Here is a 22608-nt window from a genome sequence, read left to right on the forward strand (position 1 = left end):
GAATGGTCTTTTATATGGAAAGCGATGGGTTCTTTCAATTTCGGATCGTCATAATAAGCTAGAGCAAATTGTGCTACCGTAACAGAAAGCTGCGTCCTTAATAACGGATGGGCAAGCAATATACTTCACACCTGAAAGAGGACGCCAGGCAAGGTTGTCCACTTTCCCCTTATATTTTCATCATTTGCGCAGAAATACTAGCCAACAAAATACGAGAAAACAAAGATATCAAAGAAATCACTGTGTATAGAAATGAAATCAAGATTAGTCGTCGATATACTGACGATACTGAATGGTGTGTAGTTTACAGGGTGTCAGTGTAAAAACTGCATTTTCTAACTCAAATTTTTAATTTAGGACTAGTTGCTCTTAGGAATATTTTATATTTTAATTCTGACTTTATCTTAGCGAATATGGTAATTGTAAGTAGCAATGTTATTGTAAATAGTCGTGGTCTTATGAATATTTTATATTTTAATTCTAAATTTATCTTAGCGAATATAGTAATTGTAAGTAGTAATGTTATTGTAAATAGTCGTGGTCTTAGGAATATTTTATATTTTAATTCTAAATTTATCTTAGCGAATATAGTAATTGTAAGTAGTAATGTTATTGTAAATAGTCGTGGTCTTAGGAATATTTTATATTTTAATTCTAAATTTATCTTAGCGAATATAGTAATTGTAAGTAGTAATGTTATTGTAAATAGTCGTGGTCTTAGGAATATTTTATATTTTAATTCTAACTTTATCTTAGCGAATATAGTAATTGAAAGTTGTAATGTTATTGTAAATAGTCGTGGTCTTAGGAATATTTTATATTTTAATTCTAAATTTATCTTAGCGAATATAGTAATTGAAAGTTGTAATGTTATTGTAAATAGTCGTGGTCTTAGGAATATTTTATATTTTAATTCTAAATTTATCTTAGCGAATATAGTAATTGTAAGTAGCAATGTTATTGTAAATAGTCGTGGTCTTAGGAATATTTTATATTTTAATTCTAACTTTATCTTAGCGAATATAGTAATTGAAAGTTGTAATGTTATTGCAGATGGTCGTGTGTTTTTGTCATGAGCCCCTGGCTCGAGAGATTGGGCGACCACTCCCCACGTTTACGACTTAAAATAAAGTTACCTTACCCTACCTTACCTTATACTACTATGATTTTAGACCGTTCAAAAAAGTCCCTTTCATCTGTTTTACTCGACCTAGAGCTTTTCGGTGCGCTATCTGGCTTGCAACTTATAACAACAAGAAAACAGAAATTTTCTGGATTGGGGCTTGTGCTGGGCGTCATGATAAATTATGTGCTGAAAAAGATTTAAGTTGGGTTACAGACAAAGTTATGGCCTTAAATGTCTGGATTTCGCCGATCCCATGGTTAGCATGAAAGCAAACTACAGTGAAAAATTACAAAAGGTTAGAGATTGCTTAACCCTTTTGCGACCAGATTTTCACCAAAAAACCCGTTTTTAACCGTTTAATCAGCTTTCTTGGCTGCCGTGACGCTAAATGGGCCTAGGTTTTGCTAAAATTGCTATGTTTTACCAAAAAGATATATTTTCCGAAGATTAGGTACAAAATTGTGCAATATTTCAATTCGGTGCAAGCGCATAAGCCTATTTTTTTTTTTGCCATTACCCGTTCTCAATTTTTTTGTCTTGGCCCTTTCCTTTTCCTCGGCCCTTTTAATCTCGCGTATTCTTTCTGGCTGCCGTAAAAAGTTGGGTGTTAATTAAGGGCAAAGCCTAGAAATGGGACCTTGATCAGTTATAGGCATGATGGACCATTTTACCTCCATTTTTGCACCAAAACTGATAACGTTGTTTTTCAATTTGCTACGTCAGAATGTCGTCGATATCCAAAATCGACCGTTGTACGGAAAGCTCCATCCTAGCTCTACTATCTGCTTATCAAGAATATCTGATGACATTTAAATTGATGACGTCACAAGTGGTACAAAGAGCACGACCATTAATTACGCGTATATGCGTAATTGGGGCTCAAAGGTTTAAGCTGCTGTGAATACAAATCATTGTCTTAAAGTTTAATCGCCTCTCAGCTTGTTTTTATTTTATCACCGCTGCCAACAAATCATGCCGCTCTGGATGAGGTTAACAGCATGTTCTACAGCTTCCTCAGGAGCGGAAGGGGTGGGGGGGGGGGGGGGGGGGCGGGAGGAAAAAATTAAGCGAGATGCGGACATTATAACAATGAAAGTTTTAGGATGATCGACATTAAAGCGTTCAAATCAACCTGGGTCAAAATATATTTAGACAATGATAATCACGGTAAATGGAAATTAGTTTTTGATTCTGAATTACACGATTTCGGCGGGGTAGTTATATTTAAGGGTAACTTCAACAAAAATGATGTGGCAAAGTTCGTACATATATCAGACGCGTTTACAACAGAAATTTTAAAAATCTAAAATCTAATTCTAAAAATCAGTTATGACGATAACATGACTTCTGCTGAAATTTGCTCCCTTTACCTGTTTGCCAAAATTCGCTTGTGAGAATTGGAAATAAACCTACATACTACAAATCATGGTCTTTCAAAGGAATACTGAACGTCAGGCATTTAATGAAAGACGCAGATAACTTGCTATCTTCCAAGGAATTTAAGGAACGCTTCTTGTTTATCGCGGTTTGGGATCGTGCATAAAATTGTTAAGGAATGCCACAGAAAACCCAAATGAAAAAAAATAAGGAAACAAAGGAAACAGGTATTTCAGCACCTTTGTTTTAAACTTCGTAAAGCGCCTAAATTCAATAGACTGGCATACAAAAAGCTGGCCGGCGCTAAACGGAGAAGCCCCAGGAAAAGGCAAGAGAAATGGTGTGTCGACTGCAGCCTTCAGTGCTCCAAAACAATTGATTGGGCAGATGGCCTACAAACTCTTTTTCTGCAGCACGAAAGCTACCAAATTAATTATTTTTCAGTTTAAATTACTTCACAGGCGTTTAGCGACAAATGACTTTCTAAATAAAATAGGCATTAGAGAAAATGATATCTATACCTTTGGCAGAACCGAGATAGAGTCCCTTTTTCATTTATTTTGGTCGTGTAGCGAGACGTCTTGTTTTTGGCAGGGCTTTATAAAATGGCTAGCCGAAAACCATATAAAACTAAAATCCAACATTTTTACTCCCGATATAATAAATGGTCTGAGGTCGCACACCCTATCCAACACAAAGCAATACTTAGCTTTCACTTACTTGTTGCCAGATATTGCATATGATTCTGCAATTGCAAAACAAAGGAAGTACTCCATAAAATAGAAAGATTTCCTAGTTTTCTATCTTCTTTAGTACCTTTTGAATCTTAAAAAAAATAAATCCCCAAAAACTAAATAAATAAAAAAAAATTAAACCAATCTCAATACATAGCCATGCATGCCAGAGAATAGATTAATAATACAGTTGAGATTTGTAGTAATGACCTTTTTATCCTTAGTTTTAGTAGTTTTGTTTTGAATAAATGTTTAAAGTTTGTTTTCCTTTTATATTTTCCGCTTCGTATGTATGTGATATATATAAAATTACTCTGTTAGTAATGTAATGTTTTGTACTTCGATTTAAGTAAATGTTATTTATTGAAAGAATTTTTTTTTTCCAAATTCAGCCAAATTCTGTCTGTTCTCATTTCCTTGATTGCGCGAAAGTAAAGCCGATTGAACTGGAAAGAAGCGCGCGTGAGAGTGTTGAGTGAATGTTTCTTTGCTATTGAGAAAATAGAGAAACCGTAAACTTATGGGGAATGTTCATCAAAAACCAGCCTTAACCCGTGCAACAATCGTTTCATTTCCAATCGCGAGAACAGCACAAAAAACTTTTCTGCCGAGATTTTGTTTGGTACCTTCTGCGCCCCGACCCATTCCTTCCACGCGTCCACGCATAGCGTGTCTTCCCAGCTTTTTGTTCGCCTTTTGTGATTGGACGGAAAACAACTGACACGTAAGCTAACCAGTATAAACAAAACTACTTGACTGTTTGTTTTTGTTGTTGATCGTTTATCGTGTTGACACAGCACTTTCGGTGTTCAGGCTGGAAAATCCACTCGTTTAATAAAACTGGGACCACTACAGCCCTTAGTGTGTCCGCCCCGTATTCTCGAGTGAAATCTCTTATTGTTTTGTTTGTTTGCTTATTTGAATGTGTCTTTGTTTTTCTTTGTCGAAGGCAAATGCATTGAGCACATTGTTTTTAACTTCTCAGCTGCTATTATGGTATCCTTTCAGCGGTGTTCAACTTATTAATCAAACAATGCCGAGTATGAATACGATGATTCTCCGAAGAACGATCGAGTGACTCGGTCTCTTTCGTGCATTGTTTATCACCATGCGACAACCTCAGGACTGTTACAATCAACCAGCCCCTTCTGTTAGAAGTCTATTCTCTAGGCATTAACTAGTCAGCCCGGGGGGAGGGGGTTCTCCCTTATATGGGCTATATAGATACGTGCGGCCCCAAAGGGACGGGATTTTCAGCCGTTTTAGTCATAACTAGGGTATCGATTTTGGCTGTTTTGTTCTTAAATAGGGTATGGTTTTAGCACTCTAGTCTTGAATTGGGTATGTTTCTTAGAAGAAGCCACTTTTTCATCATTATCAATAAGACCTTCAACAAAAGCCTTTAATAACGTATGTTTAGGGCCAGCCGCAACGGTCATAACTAGGGTATCGAATTTTTGGCCAGGTCATAAATAGGGTACCAAAACTCGCAGATTTTGGTCCTAAATAGGCTAAGGGTTTTGGGAAGTGGGTCACACACCCCCAACGCACTTTTCTGGGAGTAAACCCCTTCCGGCTACTCAGTAACTAACAAGGGGAACGTGGCTCCCTAAAGATGCTTTGATGACCAATAGAAGTTAATGACCGGGGGAAACTCTCATGTTAAAGTGAAGGGGAACCCCTAGGAGGTACCAAAACCTCGATTTGTGAGCGTGGCCCCAATTCACTTTCAACCCGAAGAGGCCAGAGGAATCAGTACATTAACTGACACCATGACATGTAAAAAGAGCGATAAATATGATCCGTCGAACACCTTCTACCCGTAAAGGTTTTTGAACGCATTGTCAAAAATCTGCATTCTATTTAAATGGCTAATAGACCTTTTTAGCTTGCGCAGTTTGTTGCCCCATTTCAGACCGTGTGATTATACTCTTGATAATACTTGCTTGCAAATTTTCAAACAGTCGCGTGTATATCAATGAATAAGTTTTACGTGGATAGAACAATTCTCTAGAGAATAGCACGTGGTCTGTTATGGGAAAACAAACCTCCCAAGCTAAAAAAGTCTATTTCAAATAAAACGTAGAGATTAATAAGTCGCATTCTGCTAGTGCGGCTGCTATGTACACTACTGGTGATAACTGTAGCGGTGATCATTTCTGATAAATCTGGTACTACAACACGAATTTTAACCCCTAAGGTACAACGAGCAACCCCGTCACTGTTACATGGGAATCACCCCGGGGTTTAACGCCTCTCGAGAGCAACAGCCTCTAACCCAGGTCTCTCTCATGGGAATTCATTCCAAGTTATGTTTACTGAAAAGGAAGCAACAGTAAACGGTCTTTTCCTAACTGCACTGGTTGCTGGATTTCAGAGAAGCTGCTTTAGAAAGATGGTTTCCAATCAGTGCTCTCCTCCCTTGTTTTGGGTAAAAAAAGGACAAATAACAAAAGGAAGAGCAAAGCAAAGAGTCTCTCTGGCTTTTCCATGAACAGTGTAACACGGTTGGTCGTCAGTGTGGACCCAACTTCCTTAATATAAGTAAGTCAACCATATGAGGGCCTCTTCATATGAGCCTGGTCAACTGGGCTAGCTCGGTTTCAGAGATCTCGCCATTCTTCTAGTCGTAAAAATTTCGACGTGTTCATACGACAAGCCGGGCTGGCCAGGGTTTGAAATTTTTACAAAGAAAAGAGCAGCGAGGCAAGATTTCAAAAACCGAGCCAGCTTTGTTGACCAGGCTCATATGAAGAGACCCTGAAACAACTGGGGAGGTCAAAAGCTACCATGGCCCACCTTCTGTAGGGTCCCTGGGGAGGGGAGAACAAATTATCGCTTTGTTACATACTCCCTATTCTTTGTGGTGCCAATATCTCGGGCACTCCATATTCACACGAATGGCTCGCTTTACCATTGACAACCCAGAGCAGAAGAAACTGGTTTAATTAATACCCCCTTTAAATACAATCTTTTACAATAATATATCTCAATTATTATACACTTTGCTGTAATATTGATGACTCTTAGAATAAGCAGTCTTTGGAAACGTATACCTACAAAAAATAACCATCAGTATAAAATAACAAACAGATAAAGCTCATCTCCAAAAATTCATTACTTACATTGTAACAATGGCGAAGTGTATTTCTCTGAGTGAGAGGGAGTTTTTACACTTACTAAAGTCTGCTCTAAAAAAATAAATTCATTTTCATTGTTTGCGCAACGGAGAGGCCTATTATTTACTATGTACCAAAGTTCTCTGGTCAATGCAACTTTTCAGTAAATATTTAGCTCCGCACTAGTACATTATACCTAATTTGCAACCTAACAAATGATTAATACATGTAGACGAGGGTCTCAATGGGTGGGTGGGGTAGTGGTAGCTTTGACGGTTGACGGTTATTAAGAGGAAATTTCTTCTTTGGGTTTAACTTAATATTAACTCTTGTTGTTCATAACTAATACGTAAGGTGTTTTGGAGGTCATCTTGGAATTTCATTGAAGGAGTAAAGTGGAATTTTGCCAATATACTGCAAGACCTCTAAAAAGAAACCCATAGAAAATAGGCGCACTGATTAGTCCAAAATCGTCTATCTATAACTTGATAAAAACACAGAACCAGCATGAGCTGTTGCCAATGAATGGTGGCGCGAGCAAAGAGAATTTACATTTTGATCATCAAAGTAAACGACTTGTTTTCTTCACTTTGCCGTCGGAGAATCTTCTCAAAGAAATAGAAAACATGTTTCTGTTTCTATCGTGTTTTAGTAGAATTCTACTAGTATACTAATGCAAATGCTGCAGTCTGATTGGCTGAGATACTCGTATACTATCAGCCATTAGAATGCAGTAGCTGTCGGTCGTCCACGAAATGCGACGTTTTTCCGAAGTTTTGGAAGAAAGTTTAGATGTAAATGGATTATAAAGTTCCTGAGAAGACTAAAAGGACATAAACGGATTCTTGACTTAAAAAAACTTGAAATTATGGAAAAACCGGTGCGCGCGCGTAAACAACTGCAAAATTACCAAAGACAATTCAATACGTGCGATTATATTAAGGCGTAAAGCTATATAATGCGCCGAAAAATATTTGGAAACCATTATTTGCGTTACTTTAAGTTAGAATTCTACTAAACATGCTAAAACAATTAGATTATTCGCTCTCGATTTCTATCAGGTGATAGTCGATTCAGCCTTCGGCCTCATCAACTATCACCTGATAGAAATCTCGAGCTCATAATCTATTTGTTAAAAATGAAGAGAAATTTTGCAAATATACTCAGAGACCTCTAGAAAATAGCCAATAGAAATTACGCGCACTGATTGGTTAAAAATCGTGTCTCGATAAAAGCACAGAACTAGCACGAGCTGTTGACGTAATCATTACGTCATTAATGGTAACTCTCTTTTCTCTCGCCATCCGATGGCGAGAGAAAAGAGAATTTACATTTTGATGATCAAAGTAACCGAGTTGCTTTCTTTTTTTCGCCGCCGCGGAATTTTCTAAAAGAAGTAGACAACATGTCCTGCGTGTTTCCATCGTGTTATAGAAACACTCGTGATAGTTTGAGAGAACTCATAAAACTTGTGGAAACAGGCGCCTGTCGACCCGTGTTTCACAATTAGATGATTCTCACTGTCGAGGGCGCAGCCCGAGTCAACTAGGACACAGAAATAGAGAGCGTTTAATCTAGTATATATCTACTAGTCGTTCAAAACTTCATCTAAATCAGCTCTCCAGATGCTTAGATAACGCAAAGAAGCGGTCGTCATTTTGTTAACAACTGATACTGCTACGCTACTCTCTGTCTACAACAGAATAGATGGTGAGTAGAGTAGCTAATCAGAGAACGGCATTCGTGATAGAACGCTAGTAGATTGATAGCAAAACTCGACAGAAACAAGGTACATATTTTCTATTTCTTAAATAATATACAACTTATAAAAATACATAATGAATGAAACGAGATCAATTTCTTTTCCAACGGTGGCTATCGATCAAATGCTGTTTGAAAGCTCCGATGCGCTTGGTCCTCAAAAAACGAAAAGACCATTCTGTCAGCCTAAAAACTAGTTTACAAGTTTGAAGATTCTTTGAGAGCCAGAAGTCCGTGATGAGCCAATAAAATAGTGAGATCTGAAATACCTTGAAACCATTTGACGGTTAACATTGAACTGCCTCTTTTCGGACGGTTTACAGCAAAAATTGCAGTTTTTTGACGGTTTTCGGTTAAATTTTGGGCTTTGACGGCTGACAGTTAACCCCATTGAGACCCTCGTAGATAGGGCTCCATTTTGAGCAAGTTTATTTGTTAAAGTAAATATCTTTATGTACAATCTTCTAATCCAAATCTCAGAATGAGTATCCGTTTATTATTTGCTATTCTAAATCTAATATTGAGTATTCTTTGTTATTATTTACGATTCAAAGGAAACTTTTCTAAGAAAGTCATGGGGGGTAAAAAAACAACTGATCCCTCACAAAAGAAATTTGAATTATACAAGGAATTCTCTTTCCTAGCCTGCGAACAGGCTCATGTTTGAGGAACACACGTGCAGGCAGCAAAGTTCAATCTCGTTCCCACGGTCCCCCTCTCTCACTCTTGGGAGGAGGACAGAGAGACCCTGGGAACAACAGAGATCAGAGATCAAGGCAGGCTGACTTCCTTTATGCACCAGACTCCTCGCTCGCTGACTCGCACTTCGCTGCTCACGCGTGTGACTCAAAGGTGAGCCTGCTCACAGACTATCTCTTTCCTGAAGATGAAAACCAATGCAGAGACTTCTGAGAGGGACTGGAGGCTAGCTGGAGCTCTTGAATTTACCCAGGCCACTGCACCGACTTCCAACATTTATTTGCTGAAATAAAAACACAATTTTGCTGTGTGAGTAATGCAACAGAACTACACGGGAAATATATCACATTAAAGCAAATAAGAAAATATTTTCATTCTTCAAACCATATTATTGTCTTACTTAATACCCCAAATTTCGTAGAAGGACGAAATCCTGTTGTAAATTAAGGTTGCCATTTGATCTTTAATTAATTTTGTCACAACGAGGAAAGTAAATCCAGAATCATCAGATAAAAAATGACAAAAACTCAAAAGATTTTCATGTAAATGCTGCACCAGGAACAGAACCCTGTAAGAGAACTGACTCGTCTCCAGTCTTCTTCATACAACACGTGGCACGGCACAAGGGAAAAAGTGCGAGGGGGAGCAAGGAGTACCCATCTCACCTTGCGGTTCCATCTCGCACCGTGCCGCGCACTGTAGGAAGTTGTTTGAAGACGAATGGGGACGAGTCAGGTAAGAGAGCGCCCAATGAAAGCTGTATTTCTGACTCGACAGCAAAACAAACCAGCATCAGCTGTTGACCAAATGATCATGTAGAATTTCTTGCCCTGGAATTAAGTTTGTGCATTTCTACATGTGTATCAGAACAAATCAAGATCTTGGTAGCAGAGGGTTGTCAATAGTAACTGTTCCTGAAGCTGTTACTGACCTGACTGAATTGGAGGAAATTGACTTGTCAGATAATTATCTGGAAGAATTACCAACAAGTATTAACAAGCTGAAAAATCTGAAAACGCTGAGATTAGACGAGAACCACTTGAGAGAACTTCCTCAAGCCATTGCTGAGTTGAGTAACCTGACCGTGCTTAGTGTGAGTAACAACCAGTTGTCTGTTCTACCTTCAAGGAACTGAGGGGACTATGCTTGAGTAGTAACCAGCTGACGTCATTGCCTGATGAGATTGGTGAACTGAAGGAGCTGGAATGGCTGGATGTGAGAATGGAGACTGGAGACTAGACTTGAGTAATAACCAGTTGACTTCATTGCCTGATGAGATTGGTGAACTGAAGGAGCTGGTATGGCTGAATGTGAGTAACAATGAGCTGACAGTTTTATCATCACACATAAAACATCTCAATAAACTTCGGGTACTGTTGTGGGGTGATAACCAGTTGACTACATTGCCTGATGAGATTGGTGAACTGAATGGAAGGAGCTGGTACGGCTGAACGTGAGTAACAATGAGCTGACAGTTTTATCATCACACATAAAACATCTCAATAAACTCTGGGTACTGTTGTGGGGTGCTAACCAGTTGACTACATTGCCTGATGAGATTGGTGAACTGAATGGAAGGAGCTGGTATGGCTGAACGTGAGTAACAATGAGCTGACAGTTTTATCATCACACATAAAACATCTCAATAAACTCCGGGTACTGTTTTGGGGTGCTAACCAGTTGACTACATTGCCTGATGAGATTAGTGAACTGAAGTTACAATTGTTATCGGAGACGGCGTTTTAGATCTTAGTAGCCGAGGGTTGTCAAAAGTTCCTGAAGCTGTGTCTGACCTGACTGAATTGGAGGAACTTGACTTGTCAGATAATCATCTGGAAGAATTACCAACAAGTATTAACAAGCTGAAAAATCTGAAAAGGCTGATATCAGAGGTGAACCAGTTGAGAGAACTTCCTCAAGCCATTGCTGAGTTGAGTAACCTGACCGTGCTTAGTGTGAGTAACAACCAGTTGTCTGTTCTACCTTCAAAGAACTGAGGGGACTGTACTTGAGTAGTAACCAGTTGACTATGTTGCCTGATGATGTTGGTGAACTGAAGGAGCTGGTAAGTAGTGTTAGATGATGTGAGTAAAAAGAAGCTGACAGTTTTATCATCACACATAAAACATCTCAGTAAATCTCAAATAGTCCTGAATACCGGACTTGAGTTGTAACCAGTTGACTACACTGCTTGATAAGATTGGTGAACTGAAGGAGCTGGAATGGCTGGATTTGAGAATGGAGACTGGAGACTGGAGACTGGACTTGAGTAATAACCAGTTGACTAAATTGCCTGACGAGATTGGTGAACAGAAGGAGCTGGAAAGGCTGAATGTGAGAATGGATTACTGGAGACTGGACTTAAGTAATAACCAGTGGAGACTGGCAAATTGAATGAGGCCATAGTATTGGATGTGAGTAAAATCATGCTGACAGTTTTATCACCAGACATAAATCATCTCAATAAACTCTGGGTACTGTTGTTGAGTGATAACCAGTTGACTACATTGCCTGACGATATTGGTGAACTGAAGGAGCTGGAAATGCTGCTTGTAACTGGAAATCCTTTAACACTGGAAAAAATGAAAAAGGTTGTGAAAATACAGAAGAAGATTTGAAGCCAGGCCTGGCACAAAACAGTATGTGTGTAGGCCTGCACCTCTTAGGGATTCTTTTCAAAATTTCTGATGAGCATGCCTGCCTTTTTTATATGGGAGTCTCACTCCTCCCCAGGCCTCACACAAGAACAGTGGCACAAGAAAAGAGAATTTACATTTAGATTAACAAAAATAAACGAGTGACTATCCTTTCTTTTTATTGCTGTGTTTTCAACAGGAAAGAGAAAAAATTTATCCGTGTTTCTATTGAGCTATAGAAAACTCGTGAAAGATTGAAAGAGCTGAAAAAAGTACTCTCCTAATATTTCACTTGTGTTTCTATTAAATACTTAGATTACGGGCTCAAGATTTGTTGATAACAGTTGACAAAGGCACAGTCCAAGTGAACTATCACGCATTAATCAAGAGCAAACAGTGTAAATGTTTTAGCATAAATCTACTACTTGTCCAAACATTTCTCTAAATCCTTTTCACAAACACCTCGAAAATGCAAAGAAGCAGCCGCCATTTTGTTAACAAGTGCACACTGCTATGCTACTCACTATCTACAACTGAATAGATAGTGAGTAGCATAGCCAATCAGAGAATAGCATTTGTAATAGGATACATGTATATAATTATACTTGATAGAAACCCGGATATTTTTTGTTCAATGTTTGTTAAGGTCTTGCATGTCATAAAATAAAAATAATCATAAAACAACTTACATTTTGTTAGCACCAATGCTTGCAAGTATGAAGTTCTTGTGTTACCTTGTGATGTTGCCACTAAACAGAACACTCATGTTCACCAGCAATTCATTGAACAATCTTTCCTTTGGCTTATTACTATGAAATCTATTTACTACCAATCTTTGTAGTTCTACTGTCTTGCTATTCTTTGATGCCTTCTAAACTGAAGTCACAAGTTGCTTCATTGTCAAAATTTGACTCTAACAAGACTTGCTCTGCAAACCTGCAAAGAGAATAAAAGCAAAACTGAATAACCGGATACTAGTAGCAGCTATTGAATTGTTGTTCAGGTCCACTTGACGGCAGGCATTAAATCATTCTACGATGATGAGAGTGCAGGTAACCTCCCTTGAGAAGTTTGGTGAGAATCATAGAAAATATTACAATACAGATAGCCCCTGTGTGTGCTATGATTGGTCAAAAAACCATGTTTTATCAGAGTATTAAACATAGAAAAAGCGTGTTTTTTTTTTGTTTTTTTTTTTTGCCACATCACCTCTGTATCATAAAGCAAATGAACTTAGAAGCCTGAGCCGTATATTACACTGTGATAAAACACTCCGGACATTAATTTTGAGAACACTTACGAAACGTAGAAAACACTCACCCGCAGCTCGTATTTTCTACATTTCCCTTGTGTTTGTCATGTTTTATCACAGTGTAATACACGGCTTAGCCTTCTTTTTTTGGTAAAGAAAAGCCCTATGATTCATATTATGGAACACAGTGGAGGATAAAAGGTCTTCCAAACTTATTCCAGTCTACTCACAATTTTGTCATAGTCCCTGTTATAATATAAACAGTATTATATCAATAGTTTCTCTTAATCTTAGTAGCAAGATCTGATCAGCTGAAAAGCCATGTAGAAATCAGAAAACCATGTTTTACATTTTCAAGTGTGTTCAATCAAAATCATAAATTAGTGTTTTACACAACTTTGGCTTTATTTGTTAAATATAACTTAATGATAATTCCCTTGAATAAAACAGGTAATTTACATTCGTAGGAGACATACAAATTATTTTGTTTACAATCACACCAAAATTATAAATCTCTGAAAAAGAGGAACAGTTAACATACCCAGGAGAAATATACAAAATGATACACCTGACAAACAGACTTAATGTACACAGCATGATGTAGTAAGTGTTACCTTGTACGAGTTGAAATGATGTACATTATTAATAAACTGTCTTATAACACAGTGTGTTGCCAAAGTCTCACCTTGTTTGGGTTGCAGGCTGACGTAGTGGACTTCATGAACATGGCCCAGCACAAGTGGGTTGGTGCTGATCACATCACCATCAGGCCTGATAGTAAGGTCACGGTGATTTGACTGACTGCTAATCACATCAATGTAGGTTTTATAGCAGTTTGCAGTCGCGTACAAAATCACGTGATCGCCCCATGTGCCATCTTGCTCCATGTTTGTAAGATAATCAGCCCATGACTGATATCCATTGATGAAGTTAAACAGATCTGTTCCATCAGGCTGTAAGAAGGGAGAATAAAAAGGCTAACTTTAAACTAGGTCAGTACACACATATGGGGGTATACATGTGATGGCAGAAATGTCCCTCCCTAAAGTGACATGTATAACGGAGATACAAATTTTGAGATCTTTCCTCAAAACGAATTATTTTAAGACAACTAATCCCTGTACATGGCGATGCCCAGTTTTCTGCCATCTTATCGGACTGCAAGTCCAATTGAAATGCTGACACAAATGCTGGAGTCTGATTACTTGGAACATATTTTCCCAAGCCACAAATCATTGTTGAGACATTTTAACCGAAAAAACAAAATAAAATACTAAACTTACCAGTTTTGGGTTCTTTCTGAGGTACTGCACTATGAATTGTCTTAATTCTCCATGCGAGATCTCGATTCTTTTCACAAGGTTCAGTTGTTCAGACAGCGCATGAAACATGCAGTTCCCCGACCCTTCATTGTCAGAAATCACAAAGCCTTTGTCTGATGCAATTTTCTTCAACTCTGCTAATGGGTCAGTATTACTGTTGAAGTTGCTTACACTGCATTGAGTTTGCTGAAGATTCATGAACATTTGCCCAGGCAGATCTAAAAAGAAAAAACGTGGAAACTCAGGTCACTGCACAGGGGTTACTCACTGGAATCTTTTGGTGGAAAGGGAAAGTGATATCTGTTTCTTCAAATCCTATTTGAGACAAAAATACCTCATTTTAAAAACTCTTAGTTTCTATTAACTGAGTTGGAAAATGGCAGTGTGTAAACTCGCATACACAGTCCCATGGAAAGAGATTTATAATACAGTCACTGAACTATGCTTTTAGGATTTCTATATGAAAAAACTACAGTCAAACCTGTATATAATGGCCCTGTATTAAGTGGCTAGTTTTCGAAGTCCCGATTTTTCACTCAAACAAATGCTGTATTTGTTACCTGAATTAGGCGGCCACCTCTATTAAGCAGCTGTGGCCACCCTGTGACAGTCCTATGTTTGCCTTTCTTATTTATTTTTACCTGTATTAAGCGACCACCCTTGAATGGAAACTAAACCAAATGTCATTTTATGCGGTATTTTATTGTGTTTAAAATGCAATCCATCATCACTAATAAGAAAAAACATGTACAAAGCTACTGTAAGCTGGTATTAGACCGTTTAGTATCGTTAACATTTTCCAGATGTCTGCAATGTGCTGAAATACAGTACCATTTCATTAGACCATGCTCAGTGAGTATTTTTAATGATCCTGTTTTAAGTGGCCAGTTCCTCAAGTCCTCGGGGTGGCCTTTATATACAGGTTCGACTGTATACCTAATTCCAACTTTAGGTCAATTACCAATAAGACATTTACTGTAGAGCAATACAGAAAAATCTGACTAACTTTCAAACCAAAACAGCCCAAAAATCCATGTCTTTCAGGCTCCCACACATCCATATAGCTCATTTCTGGAAGTAATGCCTCCCCCTGTTCCCTTCAATGTTGACAATGTTACTGCAGAAAATATTGCTACATCCTAGTATTGTTGCTACATGCTTACCTGGGGGTAGTGGAGATTCACTTGTCATCTGTCCAACTACAGACTCTGCTGGATCACTACACTGACTTGTGGAATATGCTTCATGACTTACAGGTTCTTCTGAAGCTATGAAAAAGAAATAATTAAATTCATCAGCCTGTCTCCACACCCACTAGCATCTCTGCATGCTCCCCTTTTATAGCAAGACAAGGCAACTTCACTTCACCCCCCACAGCCCCACCCCAACTTTTGAGAAGTACAATTTCTTTCATCAAAACACTTGATAAAGAGCTAAGAAACTTATTAAGGGAAAGTAAAAAAGAACACACTTAGAATCACTCCTCCAGCTTTTCAGAAGGACCCCCTTATGTAGTGAGAAAAGACATCATATCTTTGCTAAAATCCCACATAATTCCCTTGAATAAAACAGGTAATTTACATTCATAGGAGACATACAAATTATTTTGTTTACAATCACACCAAAATTATAAATCTCTGAAAAAGAGGAACAGTTAACATACCCAGGAGAAATATACAAAATGATACACCTGACAAACAGACTTAATGTACACAGCATGATGTAGTAAGTGTTATCTTGTACGAGTTGAAATGATGTACATTACTAATGAACTGTCTTATAACACAGTGTGTTGCCAAAGTCTCACCTTGTTTGGGTTGCAGGCTGACATAGTGGACTTCATGAACATGGCCCAGCACAAGTGGGTTGGTGCTGATCACATCACCATCAGGCCTGATAGTAAGGTCACGGTGATTTGACTGACTGCTAATCACATCAATGTAGGTTTTATAGCAGTTTGCAGTCGCATACAGAATCATGTGATCGCCCCATGTGCCATCTTGCTCCATGTTTGTAAGATAATCAGCCCATGACTGATATCCATTGATGAAGTTAAACAGATCTGTTCCATCAGGCTGTAAGAAGGGAGAATAAAAAGGCTAACTTTAAACTAGGTCAGTACACACATACGGGGGTATACGTGTGATGGCAGAAATGTCCCTCCTTTAAGTGACATGTATAATGGAGAACCAAATTTTGAGATCTTTCCTCAAAACAAATTATTTTAAGACAACTAATCCCTGTACATGGCGATGCCCAGTTTTCTGCCATCTTATCGGACTGCAAGTCCAATTGAAATGCTGACACAAATGCTGGAGTCTGATTACTTGGAACATATTTTCCCAAGCCACAAATCATTGTTGAGACATTTTAACCGAAAAAACAAAATAAAATACTAAACTTACCAGTTTTGGGTTCTTTCTGAGGTACTGCACTATGAATTGTCTTAATTCTCCATGCGAGATCTCGATTCTTTTCACAAGGTTCAGTTGTTCAGACAGCGCATGAAACATGCAGTTCCCCGACCCTTCATTGTCAGAAATCACAAAGCCTTTGTCTGATGCAATTTTCTTCAACTCTGCTAATGGGTCAGTATTACTGTTGAAGTTGCTTACACTGCATTGAGTTTGCTGAAGATTCATGAACATTTGCCCAGGCAGATCTAAAAAGAAAAAACGTGGAAACTCAGGTCACTGCACAGGGGTTACTCACTGGAATCTTTTGGTGGAAAGGGAAAGTGATATCTGTTTCTTCAAATCCTATTTGAGACAAAAATACCTCATTTTTAAAACTCTTAGTTTCTATTAACTGAGTTGGAAAATGGCAGTGTGTAAACTCGCATACACAGTCCCATGGAAAGAGATTTATAATACAGTCACTGAACTATGCTTTTAGGATTTCTATATGAAAAAACTACAGTCAAACCTGTATATAATGGCCCTGTATTAAGTGGCTAGTTTTCGAAGTCCCGATTTTTCACTCAAACAAATGCTGTATTTGTTACCTGAATTAGGCGGCCACCTCTATTAAAGTGCCACTGAAACGAAATTTTCATACTCTCTTTTATTATCCCAATCTGTAGTTTCAAACGTGCTTAAAGTAATGGTGAACTTTATTTCTGTCAAATCCTAACGGAAAGTGCTTTTTTTAGCTGTTGAAATCGACTTTTTGGAGCAAAACTGTGTCCGGGCTCTGGTACCGAGTTTAAGGACCTTGTGACGTCACTGGTTGTATTCACGCAAGTAGCGCTGTAAATTCTCTCTTGTTTTTACTTGATTTATTCAAGTTTATTCTTCATATTGTCGATACCTACTAGTTTTCTACCTTGTAATTTCTGTCCAGTCTTGACAGGAAATACACATCATAAACGTTGGAGGGCGCCAGAGAGTGTAGATTCACCAAAATAAATGCTACAGATTAGAACAGGTCAGTATACTTTCCGAACATCTTGAGTACTCAATTGGAGATTTCGAAGACGAGTATTTCGTCGTCTGTTTTCAGCCTGGTTCTGAAATTTGGATTCTCACGTTTATCTAAGGTCTATTAAGGTTCGAATATATCCTCGGCAACCTTACTGCATTAAAAGCCGTAGGTGCATCAGCCATCCACACAATCACGAAGTTATTAACGGTCCACAAGCTTTGAGTCGAGCACTTCTTTGCACACAGAGGGCATCTTTTTATGATACTAATAAGTGAGAGTTCTTGTGGTAGACAAAATGTATCTTTGAAAATTGTGATCAGCAGCAAGGTTTGCTTTATCGCCGCATACGTATCAGTGTAAACAAAGCGGGAATTTCGCTTCTCTTTTACGCGTATCTCCCAATTGCAATATTTCACGGCCGATGGATTACTTTGAGTTCTTTAGCACATACTTATGTCTATGATCTTCATTTAATAGTATCCAAGTTCAAAACAATTCGCTAAAACGTCACTAGTTTACACTCCTTTCGAAGGTTCGTTAAACAGAATTTTAACTAATTTGCATATATGACCTTTCGCCGCCGACATTGTCACGCTTTCTCTCGTTTCCTGAAAACATACCTGTGGGGTCATGACAGCTTAGTTTACCTTTATAGTTTAAATTCGTTCCCTGATATAAAAGAAGAGGGTTTCTTAAATTGTTGCTGTTGTGATAACTTGTAGGATGTAGCAGATACAACTGGACTAGAGGTCACTGTGGCACAATCTCGTCTGCTGTGAAACTCACAATGCGTCCGGTTTCCTCGAAGCGAAGCGACTCGAAAACTCGAAGCGTTGTTGCTGCGATTCGTGCAGCAGCAGTCCGGATAATATTTTCAAGAGCCGCTTTCTCTTGTTTTCATGTCTTTTTTACTTTATGAGTGTAGATATTGTTTAATTGAGTGCTGGCCATTTCACCAAGAGTCCCGATCATTTTGCGATCTAAGACTCTCCCACTCGTTTGCTTGCTTACATAAAATATCCTGCAAATATCCAATTAAATAGACTGGAAAGCCCCAGGATCGTCTCTCGACCTCTTTATGTCTAAGGCTACTATTATTATCTGCTTTACAGCTCTGAGATGTCCTTAAGATGTTTTTTGGGGGGCTTCGAACAGTAATCTCTTCTCCCATCGTCACTCTAAATTTTCAGCGTAGCATGAGAGTAATACAACCAGTGACGTCACTAGGCCGTTTTGGCCGCGCCAAAATGGCCGCCAATTTTGAGCCTAACCAGCCATCTTCGAACGGCTGAAAAAGCAGTTTTCGCTTACCGTATGCGAAAAAAAAGTTTGCAGTGTTTCCAAGTAAGGTTGAAACTTTATTACTAAGCAAAAATCTCACATACAAAAATTTCGTTTCAGTGGCACTTTAAGCAGCTGTGGCCACCCTGTGACAGTCCTATGTTTGCCTTTCTTATTTATTTTTACCTGTATTAAGCGACCACCCTTGAATGGAAACTAAACCAAATGTCATTTTATGCGGTATTTTATTGTGTTTAAAATGCAATCCATCATCACTAATAAGAAAAAACATGTACAAAGCTACTGTAAGCTGGTAATAGGCCGTTTAGTATCGTTAACATTTTCCAGATGTCTGCAATGTGCTGAAATACAGTACCATTTCATTAGACCATGCTCAGTGAGTATTTTTAATGATCCTGTTTTAAGTGGCCAGTTCCTCAAGTCCTCAGGGTGGCCTTTATATACAGGTTCGACTGTATACCTAATTCCAACCTTAGGTCAATTACCAATAAAACATTTACTGTAGAGCAATACAGAAAAATCTGACTAACTTTCAAACCAAAACAGCCCAAAAATCCATGTCTTTCAGGCTCCCACACATCCATATAGCTCATTTCTGGAAGTAATGCCTCCCCCTGTTCCCTTCAATGTTGACAATGTTACTGCAGAAAATATTGCTACATCCTAGTATTGTTGCTACATGCTTACCTGGGGGTAGTGGAGATTCACTTGTCATCTGTCCAACTACAGACTCTGCTGGATCACTACACTGCCTGTCTCCACACCCACTAGCATCTCTGCATGCTCCCCTTTTATAGCAAGACAAGGCAACTTCACTTCACCCCCCACAGCCCCACCCCAACTTTTGAGAAGTACAATTTCTTTCATCAAAACACTTGATAAAGAGCTAAGAAACTTATTAAGGGAAAGTAAAAAAGAACACACTTAGAATCACTCCTCCAGCTTTTCAGAAGGACCCCCTTATGTAGCGAGAAAAGACATCATATCTTTGCTAAAATCCCCTCCACCCTCACCCCTAACCTTTGGAACATATCTGGATTCGCTTAGAGTAAAATTTGTTCAATAGTAAAAGGACTAGAGATGGTTTACTGCATGATTTTCTGGATGTGCTGTGAAACAGATGAACAAACAGGAGAAAATAACACCAGAAAACAAATCAGGTGAGTTTCACTTGGGTAACATAATTATTGATCATGACAATGTAAAAAATAGTAAGTCAAAGCCTTACCATGAACCAAACTCCACATCTTCTCAACAAGGGCTTCACACTGTTTCTTCCAAATGAACTTCTCTTCATAGGATGCCCGTAGTCTTTGAATCTCTTGCAGTCGCTCTGCTCTGTCTTTCAGACGTACAGCTCTAATTGCCTTGGCCCAGTCTTTAGGGTCAGCAGAATCCACCACAAATGGCTTGCCTAGTGGTAGAGTGCACAGTGTATCTCCAAATCCCGAGTTTCCACTCACAAGAATGGAAAGACCAGCAGACAAGGCTTCCAGTGCAGTTAATCCGAATCCCTCTGTCCTAGACGGCATGATGACAAGGTCAACTTCACAAAACAACTTTTTCAATCTTTCCTTACTTTGTATAAATCTTCGGACAAACAACTGATTTCTAGAGATTCCACTTTGCAGCAAGTTTTCAGCAACTTCCTCCTGTTTCCCATCTGGTGCACCGACAAACACCAGATGATATGAGCTGTCTTCCAGTTCAGCTATTGCTTTAGCCGCAATGTCATATCCTTTAAGACTAAAGTCTTCAGGATCACCACGGCCAAAGGTCAACACCTTAAACTTATTACGCTCACTTGCTGCTTGTGTGATGTCTGAAAACTCACTGAATGTGCCAGGTGTCAGCTGAATGATGCCTTGGTGTTTCTCACAAAAGCGCAGATAAGAGGAGTATGCCTCCGTCAACTTGGGTCCAACTGCTGCCACAACATCTGCCAATTCACACAATTCTATTTCAATTCTGCTCTTCTCTTCACCTTTGGAAATGGCATTTGGATAGTCTTTATGCATTCCAAGTTCTTCAGGAGCAGTATGCAGTACTTGGACCCACTTACATTTGTGTGATTTTCTGATGAATTGGGCTTGTTTACCAAGCTTCCCTCCATGGCCCACTATAATGTCAATGGTAAGGTCTTCTGGTGGGGAACTCAGCCAGTCAAGAGGGTCATCGTAGCCTGCACATCTCTCTGCTTCTCTAATGGACACTTTGTGGCTTTCAGCAGTCCTCTTCCCTTCTTCAGAACAGGAAAATTGTGGGACTAAGAGGGTGACTTTTACTTGCTCATGCTGAGCCAATTCTGTGGCAAGCTCTCTGTTTATGGTTGACAAGCCTCCTTTAGATGAATCCCACTCACTGGCCAACAGAGTGACACTCAATGCTGTAACAGATTTCCCTTGATTCTCTTTTGCTGGTGCATCTTGTGAAGTGGCAACTTTGGTAGAAGGACTCAAATCCTACAAGAGAACCACACCTACAATTAAAGCTGGCCTCCAGATCAAGCAGTCCAGGTTTGAGATTTGGCAGGGTCACTGTGTTGTGTTCATGGGAGACACACTTTGCTCTCACAGTGTCTCTCTCCACCCCAGTGTATGAATGTGTACTATACTGAGTATAGCAAATTTTAGGCTGTGGGTAACCCTGCACTGGACTAGCATCCTCCAAGGGGAGGTAAAAATACACCTACTGCTTAATGCTACAGGAAATTAGATGAACTCTACCAGTATGGGACTTTTAGCCTGATGAGGACTTTTTACAATAAAAGACACAAAAGGTTTACAACCAATTAGCAAATAACTTTCTGTAGCGTCTTAATGATTATCTTCAACATGAAACAGTCAATTTTAATCTTTTGCGATTTCTATAAGTAACTGACCTTAATCCAATCATTTCTCCAGAGGTATAATTTAACCTCTGCAATGAAATGTGAAAAGTGAACTAATCAACATGACACCAGTGTGAAAGAAAGAAAAAAGAAAAAAATCTGACTCAGATTTTTACTTTGTCCTGTGCTCGTGTCCTGTTGATTAGTTCACTTTTCACATATAGGTAAGGTAGGTGATTAAGTCTGTATATGAGCCAAGTGACCCATCAGGCTGGAGCTTATCCCGGTTTCTGTAGCATGAAGCGACTAGGAGTATTTCTACTCCCCCCTGGATGGGATGCTAGTCCATCGCAGGGTTACCCCCAGCATTAAGTTCACTGATACCCATTTATACACCTGGGTAGAGAGAGGCACTGTGAGAGTAAAGTCTTACCCAAGTACACAACACAATGTCCCTGGCCAGGGTTTGAACCCGGACTGCTCAATCCAGAGACAAGCACATTAACCATGAGGCCACTGCACCTCCCTTTCACATCTATAGCATTGCAGTAAAGACCTGCAGGCAAAATAAATCCTAGGGGGGGAGGATGGAGTAGAAAGAATTACTTGACAAAGGAGCAGAACTCAAGGAGGTCCAATCCCTCAGCCACTAAACATTTTTCTCAGAAAAGCTGACACTTTCGGATTCCCTCCATACGACATGGTACCTAAGGAGTTGCTGGTGTCCTTTTGACATACTACAGTAGACAAAGGAAAGGTTACCCAAACCCTTTGGACTACACTGGTAGAATTTCTACAGTATCTTGTGTAGGATCCTAAATGAGTTTTCACAGGATCTCTTTTCATTCTCCAGCATCTTAACTAAAACACCAATCCTAGTTATCATCCTAACAAATCCCTCAAGATCTCACAGGATCCTGTGATGATTTAAGCCATTTTATTCTTCAACTTCTGAAATCACTACCTCCTTTCAGATACAGCTCGCCTGTATGGTGCTTTAAAGGAAGTCCAACACCAACAGCCCCCC

General features: G+C 39.0%; 1 protein-coding gene across 1 annotated transcript in view; it reads right to left on the reverse strand.

Annotated features, from left to right (window-relative positions):
• Nucleotides 1–6166: 6166 nt before the first annotated feature.
• The window catches only part of LOC149105782 (uncharacterized), a 29090-nt gene continuing 12648 nt past the window's right edge, over nt 6167–22608 (reverse strand). Inside the window, exons 8-14 of the mRNA XM_089271244.1 lie at nt 19980–21213; nt 15190–15294; nt 13988–14244; nt 13390–13657; nt 12142–12388; nt 9748–11389; nt 6167–9099 (exon numbers count right to left, since the gene is read on the reverse strand). Coding sequence (XP_089127370.1) covers nt 12366–12388; nt 13390–13657; nt 13988–14244; nt 15190–15294; nt 19980–21213 — 1887 coding nt within the window. The 3' untranslated portion in view covers nt 6167–9099; nt 9748–11389; nt 12142–12365. The remainder of the gene's footprint in view (nt 9100–9747; nt 11390–12141; nt 12389–13389; nt 13658–13987; nt 14245–15189; nt 15295–19979; nt 21214–22608) is intronic.

Source organism: Orbicella faveolata, unplaced genomic scaffold, assembly GCF_042242905.1.
Source record: "Orbicella faveolata isolate gen_17 unplaced genomic scaffold, um_ofav_v1 contig_34, whole genome shotgun sequence".
Classification (NCBI taxonomy): Eukaryota; Metazoa; Cnidaria; class Anthozoa; order Scleractinia; family Merulinidae; genus Orbicella; species Orbicella faveolata.